Source organism: Nomascus leucogenys, chromosome 11, assembly GCF_006542625.1.
Source record: "Nomascus leucogenys isolate Asia chromosome 11, Asia_NLE_v1, whole genome shotgun sequence".
Classification (NCBI taxonomy): Eukaryota; Metazoa; Chordata; class Mammalia; order Primates; family Hylobatidae; genus Nomascus; species Nomascus leucogenys.
The window spans coordinates 46731191-46744938 of record NC_044391.1 but is presented as its reverse complement, the minus strand read 5'-3'; the positions used below and the strand labels follow the sequence as shown (position 1 = coordinate 46744938).

The window sequence follows — 13748 nt, the reverse complement described above, 5'->3', positions numbered from 1 at the left end:
AAGAATAAGGCAACATCTCATTTCACTTACAGTTTAAACGTTGCCAGAAGGAATGAGATGTGTTGGATGCCATGTTTGTCCTCTAGGAATTTCCAATCTTAGGTATTAGGAGAAGGAACCACTTCTTGACACTGCTTAAAGCAGAAGAATCCTAGAGGGAGAATTGTAGGCTGTGGATTGATTGATGGGATTCCATTTGAGTAGCATCCCTCCTGTCCAGGAAAACATCTGCGTGAAGATGAACTAAGCCTAATTTTGTGCAACTCATGTTTTCGTATTTCTTGTAAAGCATATCAATAATTACAAAATATAATGTCTTTTCAGTGACTAAATATAAATGTCTATTTAAGTGTATGTTGGTAGTTCAGATAGTAAATAGACTTGTTAGTTTTCCTTGACATCATAGAATGTTCAGGAGAGAAATGGTGAATGTCATTTCAAGCCATTTCTTTCCTATATTCATTCATTTTTTTTAATTTACTGCTGCCAGCAAACCCAAAATAGCGCCGGATGAAAAATGTGGGCTGAATATAAGGTCTTTATTTTTGAGCTGAAGACATGAAAGCATTCTCGCCTTTCAGTCTTTCCCTTTTCTTTCCGTTCTAAGTGCCATACTGAAAATCATATGCTGGGGTTTCCCCCCTTGTAGATCACTGTTTTCTTATTAGCAGTGGTCATTTTCATGTTTGTTGGATTTTTTTAATTGATAGGGTAAAGAAACTGGAGGAATGCTGATTAAATAATGTACCTGGATATCAGTAGGATTTTTGACAATGCCTCTTGTAAATTCCTTGAGGACAGTGTAGAGAGAAGTTAGTTAAGATGCTATTATTAGGGTTTGTAGGTGCTTGGGAAGCCTAACCCAAAGTGTTTGTGACTGACTTCCTGTTGTCTGGTGGGAGATCTTATGTACTGAGAGGCAGGACTTTCCTTTGCACCCACTGTGTTCACTTTTTTCCATCAGTGATGGGGTGGAAATTACAAGGGTATGGATACTTGTTCAATACAAGGATCATGTTTGATGAATTAAATTGAAACCGTCTGTCCTGCAAAACTGTGTGTGCCCATAACTGAAAGTGCTTAAGCTGTGCCTTTGTGGCCATCTGTTGGAGATGCTCTAGAAGGGACTCCTACTTGGGAGGGAGGTGGAACTAACATGTTTGAATTCTTTTCTAACCCTGTGATTCTATTACTGTACCATATTTTGGCTCTAAGATGATTAGTCAAATCTCTTCCTTGGAATCTGTTGTAAATCTCCGACTTACCAAGGTGGAGACCTAAAGGTTTCGGACACCCTGAGTGCTATGTCGGTGTGCCAGGGATGTTTATGCTCCTGGGATAAACATGCCTTCAGACGTGAGACCTTCAAGTAAGTGAGTGAATATTTGGGAAGAACTACTATAAACAACTTTGTTTCAGGAATACTGATTTCTTCTTTGAAGGACTTACTAAAAGCCAGTGACAGAGAAAGGAAGACATGAAGTAGAGGATGAAAGTTCAGTGGAGCTAGTTTTCTTTTTGGTCAGGTGTCTTTAGCTGAGTGGTCCCTGAGGGATCTTGCTCAGAGCCTAGAACATCATCCCTGGGGCAGGGCAGGGTGCAGTAGGGGGAGGATGTACTTCCCTGTTCCTCTTATGAACTTCCTTCACAAGACTGGATGAGGGAATTTACTGATACCTTGTTACAAAACTGGCAAAATGAAACACAGGTGAACCTTTAGCTCATCATCCTACTTATTGTCTTTAATAAGACATCTTATTTCACTTGTAAGGAATTTTGAAATTCTTAGCATCAAAAATCTCATCTTTTAAAGTTGAATCCAAAGGACATGGGTTTCTTAAATGTCTGAACACATTTCTAAACTGTTAGGGAGGAAAAAAAAATTACGTGAATGAGGGTTGATTCTTGGCCCAACTGTGGGATCACATTTGATGTGTGATGGTCAGATAGAGTTAGGGCAATGCAGCTCCTACCCAGCCCCTAGAGAAGGTGTTGTGCTCTGGATCGGCTGCTGAGGAGAGGATTTCACATCTCTCGCGTTCCCTCAAAAGGGTATGTGGAGCTAAGACATGATAGTAAGAGCAAGCGGGGAAGAATTCTGCAGTGGCAGCGAGGTAGCTGTTGCATACCTTTGTGGGATCAAAGAACATGAGAGTGCTTCTGACTACATTATTAATAAAATTATATGAAGTATTTTGGGCATATAGGATGTATTAAGAATAATACGATAAAATCTATCCCCCACCCAATTTAAGAAATAAAAATTAACAACCACAGGAAAACACCCTCATATAACTTCTCCCTGATCTTATCCCCATCTCTCCTCTCAGAGGTAACCACGATCCTGAGTTTCACACCCTTTATTTTTTAAATGAGGAAAAGGAAGCCCAGAGAGGTGGGGAACTTGTTTAATTTCACACTCAAGGCTAGTGAGAGCCACAAGATGCCTTCTGCTTCTTTTCTTGGGGCACAGTTTATTGTGAGTAAACCTGTACTCCTTCTCAGCCTTTTGGGTATAATCAAGTCTGGAGTGTCTGTGATAAGACAGCTTAGAGATTATGTTTACAGTCCCTATAAGCTATGTAGCTTTCCACAGTAAGCATGAAGAATTGAAGAGAAGGAATTTTAGCCAACATCTACTTGTTTGGAATCTTGGGCTGGTACAGTAAAGTATAAAGGGATACCATGACATCTGGGGACAGTCAGATGTACAGGTTATTAGAATAAAATTGCAGGGAACTGTCACAATGGTGGCACTGAGCTATAAAATGAAAAAGCATCACAATCAAACTCCTTTCACAGCCTTCCTTTTGCTACATGACAAATTAGACATCTTCTTTTTTTTTTTTTTTTTTTTTGAGACGGAGTCTCGCTCTGTCGCCCAGGCTGGAGTGCAGTGGCGCAGTCTCGGCTCACTGCAAGCTCCGCCTCCCAGGTTCACGCCATTCTCCTGCCTCAGCCTCTCCGAGTAGCTGGGACTACAGGCGCCCGCCACCACACCCGGCTAATTTTTTGTATTTTTAGTAGAGACGGGGTTTCACTGTGGTCTCGATCTTTTGACCTCGTGATCCGCCCGCCTCGGCCTCCCAAAGTGCTGGGATTACAAGCGTGAGCCACCGCACCCGGCCTAGACATCTTCTAAGCCTTCATAAAAACAGTCCTGCTGAAATAAAGAATACCATTTTAAAATATTTTCCTAGGAAAGCATTATCAGGCTATTTCTTTGGCTTCTCAGGAGAAATGAACATGTGATTGATATATATTTTCTGGTGAATAAGAACCAGGATTGAAGAAACATGTTTGGAGCTATTAAATTTTAATAAAAATAAGAAAGCAAACAATATTACTTTTCTATTGCTGATAGAATGATACATAATTTTGAAATTCTGGTGGAAGCACAGGTGCTTTTCCCCATTTCTATTTATAGAGTTTTAACAGCCTAGGCTTTACACCCTGTCACTTTTTTCTTGTCTTTTTTTTTTCTTTTAAAAACACCACCTAACAATTTTCACCTAGAACTCATCCACAGACATTTAAAAAGGTGGTATCTTTGGGGAAAACTTGTAGTCGATCACAAGATCATCCACTAGATTTAGTTTTATCCAGAAGGCTGACCTGAAATTAAATGTCTAAAAATCATCTAACAGAGCTGTGAAAAGTAAGCACTACATAGGAAGGACATTTGTGAGTTCTTTGATACAGAAGACATAGGGAGCTGTGGATTTCTGCATTAATCCATTTATTGAACAACAGGAGGAAATCAGACTGCCCATGATTGCCCACCCTTGTTTACCAGTTGGAATGCCCAGCTGCAGCTGGGTTGATTTGAGAGCTCACTGGGTCGGGTTTAATCATCTTCTTTTGTCTGTCTTGAAAGCGGATGTTGAAGTGGAATCTCTCCACCTGCTGTGTAAGGAGCAGTATCTGCCTCTTCACACTCGACTTCATAAAACTTTAATGTCTTTCTAGGATTGATAAGAGTTGTGAAGGCCACTGTTTCAGACTTGGCATTTTTGCTTTTGTTTTACAGACTGTTTATTCCATGGCTCCGTTCCCTTTCCCACAATTGGCAGAGTTGAGGGAAAAATATACCTACAACATTACACCGTTCCCAGCCACAGTTAAACCCACCTCAGGTTCTGGGTAAGGTTTTTAAATTCCTTGTTGTTTTCATGATGGGGGACTTAATATCTTAATTTGTTATTGTAAATTAGTATTTATGAAGCCCCAGAGATATGTTAAAGTAATTTGATGCTTAGAATCTAATGTCCCTTTCCAAATGGTTTTGATTTAAACTCAAGAGAGATTTTTAAAAGTGTACTTTGCAGGGAAATTTGGAACATAAACTGAAGAGATATTTAGCAACCCCACAACTTATCTAATATCAAGTATTAAAAATCTCAATAGTTAAAATAGTGTGGAACCTGTATACAAGTACACAGACAAGCTAATTTAAAAACTGTGAAGACCAAAAATTGGCAATTGATAAAGAGTTTTTCATATGAAAAATAGGCATATTGAATCAATAGTGAAAAGTTATACTATTTAGTAAATGGTGATGGGCTAATGAGAACTAATTTGGAAAGAAAATGAGAGTCAGACCTCATACTAGATGCCAGGATAAATTCCATATGGATGAATGGGTTAAACAGAAACAATGAAATAATAAAATTAGCATAAGAAAATGTGGAATGTTCCATCCTGGCTAACATAGTGAAACTCCGTCTCTACTAAAAATACAAAAAATTAGCCGGGCAAAGTGGCGGGCGCCTGTAGTCCCAGCTACTAGGGAGGCTGAGGCAGGAGAACGGCGTGAACCCCAGGGGGCGGAGCCTGCAGTGAGCCGAGATCGCGCCATTGTACTCCAGCCTGGGCGACAGCGAGACTCCGTCTCAAAAAAAAAAAAAAAAGAAAATGTGGAATGTGGAAGAATTCCTTTAGTTCTTTGGAATTGGAAAGGCCTTAATAACTGACTCAAAATTTTAAAAAAAGGAAAAAATTAAGTACTTTAAAATATAATTTTCTGGGTGACCCAAACGGAACAAAACCAAACCTCTATAAGTAGACTCAAAAATATCTGTGGAAGGATATTTTTAACTTACTATACAAAATAGGGATGGATATTGCTAATATATAAAATTCCTAGAAATCAATAAGAAAATGGCCACCCAAGCCAGGTGTGGTGGCTCACGCCTGTAATCCTAGCACTTTGGGAAGCTGAAGCAGGAGGATCACTTGAGGCCAGGAATTCGAGACCAGCCTGGGCAACATAGCAAGACCCTGTCTCTACAAAAATTACAAAAATTAGCTGGGTGTAGTAGTGCATACCTGTAGTCCTAGCTACTTGGGAGGCTGAGGCAGGAGGATTGCTTGCGCCCAGGAGTTTGTAATAGTATATTATTGGAAACCACTCAAGTGTATACCATTAGCAGCCTGGTTCCACACTATGGGGTGTGTACATCCAGTAGAGCTGTAAGAAAGCATAAGGAAGCTCTGTGTATTTTTGTGTACCATGATCGTGCAGTGGTACAATCATGGCGTACTGCAGCCTTAACCTTCCAGGCTCAAGTGATTTTCCCATCTCAGTCTCCTAAGTAGCTGGGACCACAGGCACGTACCACCGTGCCTGGATGATTTTTAAATTTCTTGCAGAGACAGAGTCTCACTATGTTACCCAGTCTAGCCTTGAACTCTTGGACTCAAGCAATCCTCCTGCCTTAGCCTCCCAAAGTGCTGAGATTACAGGTGTGAACCACTGTGCCCAGCCCATAAAGATTTCTTATATAAATAAAGGCAAGATGCAGAAGAGCATATATAGTATGCTAATAGTTATGCAAAAAGAAGAGAAAAATAAAAGCATGTAGTCATATTTGCTTATGTGTGCTCAGAGAAACTGAAGTATACATAAGAACCAGTGTAACAGTGATCACCTGTGGGAATTAGATGGGAGATTCTCACAAGTGACCATTGTTACTAGTTTCAACGGGCAGAAGTTGGACAGAGATGGGAGGGAAACTTTATAAATCCTGTCATTATATGTAATTCTTTTTTTTTTGAGACGGAGTCTTGCTCTGTCGTCTCCCAGGCTGGAATGCAGTGGCGTGATCTTGGCTCACTGCAACCTCCGCCTCCCGGGTTCAAGCGATTCTCTAGCCTCAGCCTCCCAAGTAGCTGGAATTACAGGTGTGCGGCACCACACCTGGCTAATTTTTATATATTTTTAGTAGAGATGGGGTTTCACAATGTTAATTATATGTAATTCTATGTTAATTATATATATGGCATTTAAACCATGTAACTGTATTATGTTTTAAAATACCATGGTTTTCTTTGTATATTTCTTTTTTGTCTTTTATGTTTTCCAAGACGACATAGTAAGGCCAGAGACAGTGATGAAGAGAATGACCCAGATGATGAGGATGCTGTCGTTAATGCAGTGGGGTGTCTTGGACCTTTTAGTGGGTTCCTGGCTCCTGAACTGCAGAAGTACCAAAAACAAATTAAAGGTAAAGAGGTGGCTCTTGATTTAGATTATCATGATGGATTGGTTTACTACAATAAGAGTAATATTGTGTCCTATAGATGCCCCAGTAATTTTCTGAACTGGTTACAACTATTAAAAGTCTTTATTAGGCTAGGCATGGTGGGTCATGTCTGTAAGCCCAGCACTTTAGGAGGCTGAGACAGCATGATCATTTGAAGCCAGGTTTTCAAGACTAGCCTGAGCAACATAGGGAGACCCGGTCTCTACCAAACAACAACATTAAAAAGTCATTACTAGGCTGGGTGTGGTGGCTCATGCTTGTAATCCCAGCACTTTGGGAGGCCGAGGCAGATGCATCATGAGGTCAGGAGTTCGAGAGCAGCCTGGCCAATATGGTGAAACCCTGTCTCTACTAAAAATACAAAAATTAGCTGGGCCTGGTGGTGCATGCCTGTAGTCCCAGCTGCTTGGGAGGCTGGGGCAGGAGAACCGCTTGAACCCAGGAGGTGGAGGTTGCAATGAGCCAAGATTATGCCACTGCACTCCAGCCTGGGCAACAGAGCAAGACTCCATCTCAAAAAAGAAAAAAAAGAAATCGTTACTAAAAGTATCTTCTCTGTTACTTTATCTTTTTATTATGTAATGGTTTCTCTCTGTATTATGTGTTACATGCATAGTACACATTTCTTTTTCTCTATGGTGACTTTTGCTCCCATGCATTGGATTCAACTTTGTATGCTAAGTTCCTTAGCACAGACCCTGGCATATAGTAGATGCTTAATATACTCCATCTGAGTTTAATTTATTCCAGATTGGCTTCTCTTCCAATAGGATTACCCTTTAAATCAAAACATTATGGTGACCTCTACTTGAATTTCTTGAGTGACAAGAAACTTATTATTTCACAAGACACTTTACTTGATTCTTCCCCTTAGTCCATGGTTTCTATTTACAAAAAGATAACTTCCACCTACCCGTTCTACTAATAGTTCTTCTCTTTGCTTTTTTTTTCTATTTGAAGGCATCACTGTTTATTAACTGACCAAATTACAAAAATAATCATGGTAGACCCCTTAGTTCATCCTTCTAATAAGCCTGTAGCTCTTCTCTTCCCTATTGCCAGCATTTCTACCTTCCACAAAATAGGAGGTCTTTTTCTTCATTCCACCTTGTGGAGAGGATAATTTGAAGGGTCACAGGAAGTTATTGGCTTCTTTGAAGCCTTTTCCAACAGTATAGATCTCATGAATCAGATCCTCCATGCAGATGATGTCATGTTTACCAAGAGATTGAGCAATCAAAGTGTTATCTGTCATGGCAATTTGCTTCTTTTCGATTTTGCTATAATGACACTTGTAGATTAGTTCATTTACTTTAGGTTTGGGTACTGCCATGCAATGCATAGTTCTCCAATCCTCACCATGTTAATTGAAGCCTTGCTGAGCTTAACAAAGGTTCCATTGAAGATCTGACGAAGGTGAAGAAACTCCAACACCCTTCAGACCTTTGGGCTCACACCATTGATACCTCTGATCCTTAGGGAAAATGACAGTTTGGGTTCTGTAAGAACATAGAAGTTGCCAGCTTTTCTTGCCCTCCTAGCCATTTGAATCTCAGTTCTGTCCATCTGCCTGTATTCCTTGTGACTGTGTTTAGCTTTTTCACAGATATGCTTCCTCCTTGCCTTTTGAAGCATCTTTTCGGGAAACTTCTTTCTCAGGTGCTTGATCTTCAGCTCTGCAAAATTCCTTTGCTTTTTCTTAAGGGTTTCTGGGACAGCAGGAACCTTCTTTTTCTTCTCTTCAACACCCTCCATGGTTCCAGCTGGAAAAGAGGATTCTTCCCTTTGGAAAAAACCAGAACAAGTCTACTTACTCCCTCTTCTACCTGACATCTCTTCAAATCTTTGAGGACAGCTATCATGTCCTCCAAAGCTTTCGCAAAGGCCCCAGTTCAGAATTTCTTTAAGCATGTCTCTTAAGTTATGACTTCTGGACCTCCTAATATTCTATTAATTTACCTCTAGATATCCTGTAATTTGGTAATGTTCCCCTTAAAATGTGGTGCTCTGAATCACATGCCATGTTTTATTTCATTTTTTTTTTTCTAAACAGAATAGACTTCTGTGGTCTGGAATTATCAATGTTATGCACTGTTTTAAAGTCTGTGGTTCTCTGCATCCTTTCTTGTCTTGGGTGGCAGCTTTTCTTTTAGGATATTTATTCTACCTCTTCTAGTTTGAAGACCATTCTCCTTGTTCAAAGATATTAGAAATATGCTGAAAGAGGACAGAAACAGAATAGATGTCAGGCACCTCTGTGTTCTCTTTGCCATCTGCTAACTTTATACTACCTTCTTGAAGTCATGGGGCTATCTTCTCTTTTTTTGGTTCTTATTTGGAAGGTAGGAGCAGTGGCAGCAGCTGCTGCTACTTCTAACTTTTTGGTTGTGATCTTTTGGAGTATTTCCCGCAAGCCTCAGCTTGTTTTGAGTTTTAACCTTTTTAATGGCTGGGCTCATAATGTTTTGTGAGTATGTCCTTGGTATGTGCTCTTCTCTCATCCTTTTAAAGGCTTTTTAAAAATCTGAACCCAACAAGAGTCTTCTTGATTTCTGCAATGGCTTCTACCCCCTTTCTTATTGCCTGAGTTTCAGCTTTTGATTTCTAGCCATAGGATCAATATGTATTTTAGTGGTAAAGTTTTTGAATCTGCGTTTCTGTAGCCTGGGTCTATGTTTCATTTTTTTTCTCTGTTTTTCTTTCTGTGCATTTTTGTGCTCTAGGATGACATGATCACTTTCTCCTAAATTTCATCATTAGTCTTTCTTATTGATTTTGCTCTGATTAGCAGTTTCTCTTTTAATTTTCTTCTCCTTACAGAAATGATTACAGTAAAAAAATCAAGTAAATTTCTGAGATGTTTAGCCTTTGTCTGAATAACACTCTCAGCAGATGTTAGGATAGTTGGAGTCTCTCAGTCTTTTTTTTACTCTGGCTCCCATGTCAGTTTTACAAACTGTGCTGGAGAAGCTTGCTGTCTCCCGCTTTGGCCTGTGCAGTCTGTGGATTACTCCTACCTAGTATTGTTTCTCTTTCTTGGAGGTCATCTCAATTTTATTTAAGAGACAAATCTGCTAGTTGTAGCTATCACAGGAGCAGACACCACATCCGACATAACAACAGAGTGGACAGGAAATGTTTGTTAAATGAACAAAGCATTCATTCTAGTGATACAATGGTCTGAAGTCTTGATAATTTTATAAATTGTGTTACTATTTTTAATGTAAGAAGAACACACTTTTAATGATTGTCTAAACTCTACAAACCAATTCTGTATAAATCCTCATGCCATTGTGTGGAAATCTGTACAATGATTTTAGAAATTAGGAGTTACATCTTTCTAAGGGAATCTTAGAAAATGGCAGTGATTTTTATCTGGAAGCAGTTGATGTTATGTCTATATAGCTAACAAACTGGTAACAAAATCAAACACTGAACCCATATAGCTCATGTCAGACCCACAGTTAGGTTAATAAGAAAATGCAGAAATATTTTCAGGAGCACGTCAAAATAAGCACTAGACAAACTCTAGTATGCATTTTTTTCTGTAGTTTAGAATTTCATGGAGGTTAAGATACTGCACTGGGTTGTAGTGTTATCAATTTCCATTTCCTCCTGTTCCCCTCCACCGACCATCTCCTTATGTCTCATCCTTCGAGTGCAGAGCCAAATGAGGAGCAGAGTCTGAGATCTAATAACATTGCAGAGCTGAGTCCAGGAGCAATCAATTCCTGTCGAAGTGAATACCATGCAGCTTTTAACAGTATGATGATGGAACGCATGACCACAGACATCAATGCACTGAAGCGGCAGTACTCTCGAATTAAAAAGAAGCAACAGCAGCAGGTTCATCAGGTGTACATCAGGGCAGGTAATGTGATTCTTCATTTGAATCAATTTCAGCTCTATCTCAACTTGTGAAATGAAGAACAAATAATCCTAGGAAGGCCTTGGAATTACTAACTGTAGCTCAGTATCCATCAACACAGCTGGCATGAGATAATAGCATATTTAGCATCTCATTTTAAATTTTATTTTATCAGGCTCTAAAGAAGAAAAAGACTGCAGGTTCTTTTTAGGCCCCAAGGACCAGGCAGTTGATGGTATTAAACACGTCTCTACTATGTGTGCTGTGGAGAAGGGTTTACAAATGATTAAAATGTTGCAAAGCCATGCAATCCTTGGACTTGAGAAATTTTGGAGCATAAATTTTATGCATCTGAATATAGAATTTAGTCATCTGTGCACTAGTAAATTAAGCTATATACTAGTCATTTAGGTGATATTATAACAGATGTTGTGATCAGAGAAACTGGGAAAAAAAAACGTTAAAAAGCCTGTGCCTTGCTGATGGCAAGTATCTTGGGAATATACTAAGAAGAACACAATTATAATGCAATTGGAAATGCTCTTTTCCAAGGATTGCCAAGCTTTTTTCTTTTTAATTCCAAAAATCCCAGTGAACAATCTGCTTTATTGTTTAATATATGCTGATTTGGAAGTTGTTTTTTCTTGCTTGAAGGGATGTCTTAATGAAAATAGTGCCTGTCCAGAATTAACTGAAATATAAATTTGACGTGTTTTTAAAGTGGCATGTGAGCATGTGACTGATCCTGCACAAAAACTGAATTTACCTTTCATTTATCAGAGAAGAATAGTTGACTTCTTGACGATTCTCACGTTATCCTGAATCATTAAGAAACCAGTCACAAAATAAATGAACAATTTCACTTTAAGTTTCAAAAACATTGGCACATACATTTCCTCATTTTGTCCTTAAAACAAATCTATGAGGAAGGCAAGGACAGATAGTCTCATCTTCTTCCAAATAGTGAGGAAATGGTGATTCAGGAAGGCTTAGCAATTGTCCAGGGTTATATAGCTATAGTGAGTGGTCAGGCCAGGGCTAGAACACAGGTGTTCTGATTCTTTGTACAGTCCCTTTTTAACTACACTGTACAAGTCTTTGGGTGTGATGGTAAACAATTGCTCAGGGTGCTAAATCAGCCCAGTGGTTTGTACCTTCATCAGGGATCAGCAAACTGTGGTCTGTAGGCCAAATCCTGCTCACTACCTGTTTTTGTAAATACAGTTTTTTGTTTGTTTGTTTGTTTTGAGATGGAGTCTTACTCTGTCATTCAGGCTGGAGTGCAGTGGTGCAACCTCAGCTCACTGTAACCTCCACTTCCCAGGTTCAAGCAATTCTTGTGCCTCGGCCTCCCAAGTAGCTGGGATTATAGGCATGTACCACCATGCCTGGCTAATTTTTGTATTTTTAGTAGAGACAGGATTTCACCATGTTGGCCAGGCTGATCTTGAACTTCTGACCTCAGGTGATCTGCCCACCTTGGCCTCCCAAAGTGCTGGGATTACAGGAGTGGGCCACCGCACCTGGCCTGTAAATACAGTTTTATTGGAACATAGGCATGCCCATTTGTTTACAGGTTGTCTAAGGCTCCTTTCACACTACAGTGGCTAAAATATTTACAGTCTGGTCCTTTACAGGAAAAGTTTGCTGACCCCTTCTCCAGATCATGGTTGATGTGGTTCTCTTTAAGGGAGAGATTGCTGCTCAAAGGCAAAGCTCTAGAGCATTGGTTCTTGAAATTTAGTGTGCATACAGATCATTTGGGGATCTGCTAAAATATAGACTCTGTTTCAGTAGGTTTGGAATGGAGCTGAAATTACATGTTTCTAACAAGCCCGTAGGCACTGCTGGTGCTGCTGCTTGGGGACTGTATTAGTCTGTTTTCACACTGCAAATAAAGACATACCTGAGACTAGGCAATTTATAAGAGGCTTAATGGACTTAAAGTTTCACATGGCTTGGGAGGCCTCACAATCATGGTGGAAGGCAAGGAGGAACAAGTCACATCTTACGTGGATGGCAGCAGGCAAAGAGAATTTGTGCAGGGAAACTCCCATTTTTAAAACCATCGGATCTCGTGAGACTTATTGACTATCATGAGAACAGCATGGGAAAGACCCACCCCTATGATTCAAGTATCTCTTACTGGGTCCCTCCTACAACACGTGGGAATTATGGGAGCTACAAGATGAGATTTGGGTGGAGATATGGCCAAACCATATCAGAGACCATGGTTTGAGTAGCATGGTTTTAGATGAGATGGTATATGATAGGATTAGCAGCACAGGTGAAGAGATTGAACTTGAACTAGAGGCAAAAAGACCTTAGCTTCTGAGACTTAGTGGAAGGTGGTGAGGATGGTGGTTGAGGTATCAGCTTCCGAGGTTAGGGAGGATGGGAAATAGAGGCCTTTCAGATCTGATAGCTTTTGTTGTCATGGAGAAATTGTGAGAAAGTTGTTTGGTGGGAATAAGGTGGGGGTTGGGAGTAAATGAGAGGTTAAAGAAAGTAATGAAGATTTAGTTAGGTCATTGAAAGGAGTGAGAGAAGGAAATGAAAAGATTGTTTGGCATTGAGGACCCAGTGAAATGGGAGGTCATGAATTTGAAGGGCTCAGTTTCAGAAAAGAGAATGTAGATTATGGACCCCAGGTTGGGGCTTTACTAGCAATGTGTGACAAAGAGACAGAGATGCCTATGAGGCAGTGATCTAAGAGGTCAGCCATGCATCTGGCAGGGTAGGGGTGTCAGTGAGCCAAAGACACATGAGGAGTTATGAGGAGCCTGAGGAACAAGGCACCAGAAGTCCCTGTGGTTCATTACCACATATAGTTAGACTGAGAGCCTGAGAGCTGGAAGAGCCAAAGTGAGGAGTATTAGAATTAAATATTTTCACATAAGGTAGAGCTGGGTGATAAGGTTTAGGATGGAACTGGGGAGGTTGAGGAACTATGAGAATGTAATGGAGGGCCAATCACAGTGACAGTCAAATAATTGGGGAGGTGGCAGGAATGTGGTGAAGAGGAGACAGTTATCAACATTTTTAGTTGATATTGGGGTATGGCCAGTGGTAGATGACAACAGTAGAGAAGGGTGGAAGTTAGTTCAGCCAGATGACATGGACATCAAGGAAGAAGGAAACTCACGCACAGAGAGAGAGGCCTTCTCCCTACAATTTCTGTCTGCAGCTGCCATCCTGGGACCATGTGTGTTGAATGCTGCACTGGAAATAGGAGTCTGGTCATAGCCACAGGTGGTCAATGATAATGCCATTGACAGTGCCTTCTAGGAGAACAAAGCTTTTGTGTTTGTTTGTTTTGAGAAGGAGTCTCCCTG

General features: G+C 40.2%; 1 protein-coding gene and 1 pseudogene across 3 annotated transcripts in view; one reads left to right on the top strand and one right to left on the bottom strand.

Moving 5' to 3' along the window:
• TBC1D30 (TBC1 domain family member 30) overlaps positions 1-13748 on the top strand; it is a 105179-nt gene that overhangs the window by 84749 nt on the left and 6682 nt on the right. For all 3 annotated transcript variants that reach the window (XM_030822296.1, XM_003252717.4, XM_030822295.1), the window contains 3 exons: positions 4031-4143; positions 6367-6506; positions 10210-10416. In XM_030822296.1, coding sequence (XP_030678156.1) covers positions 4031-4143; positions 6367-6506; positions 10210-10416 — 460 coding nt within the window. The remainder of the gene's footprint in view (positions 1-4030; positions 4144-6366; positions 6507-10209; positions 10417-13748) is intronic.
• On the bottom strand, positions 7392-8427 carry LOC115837242 (annotated as a pseudogene).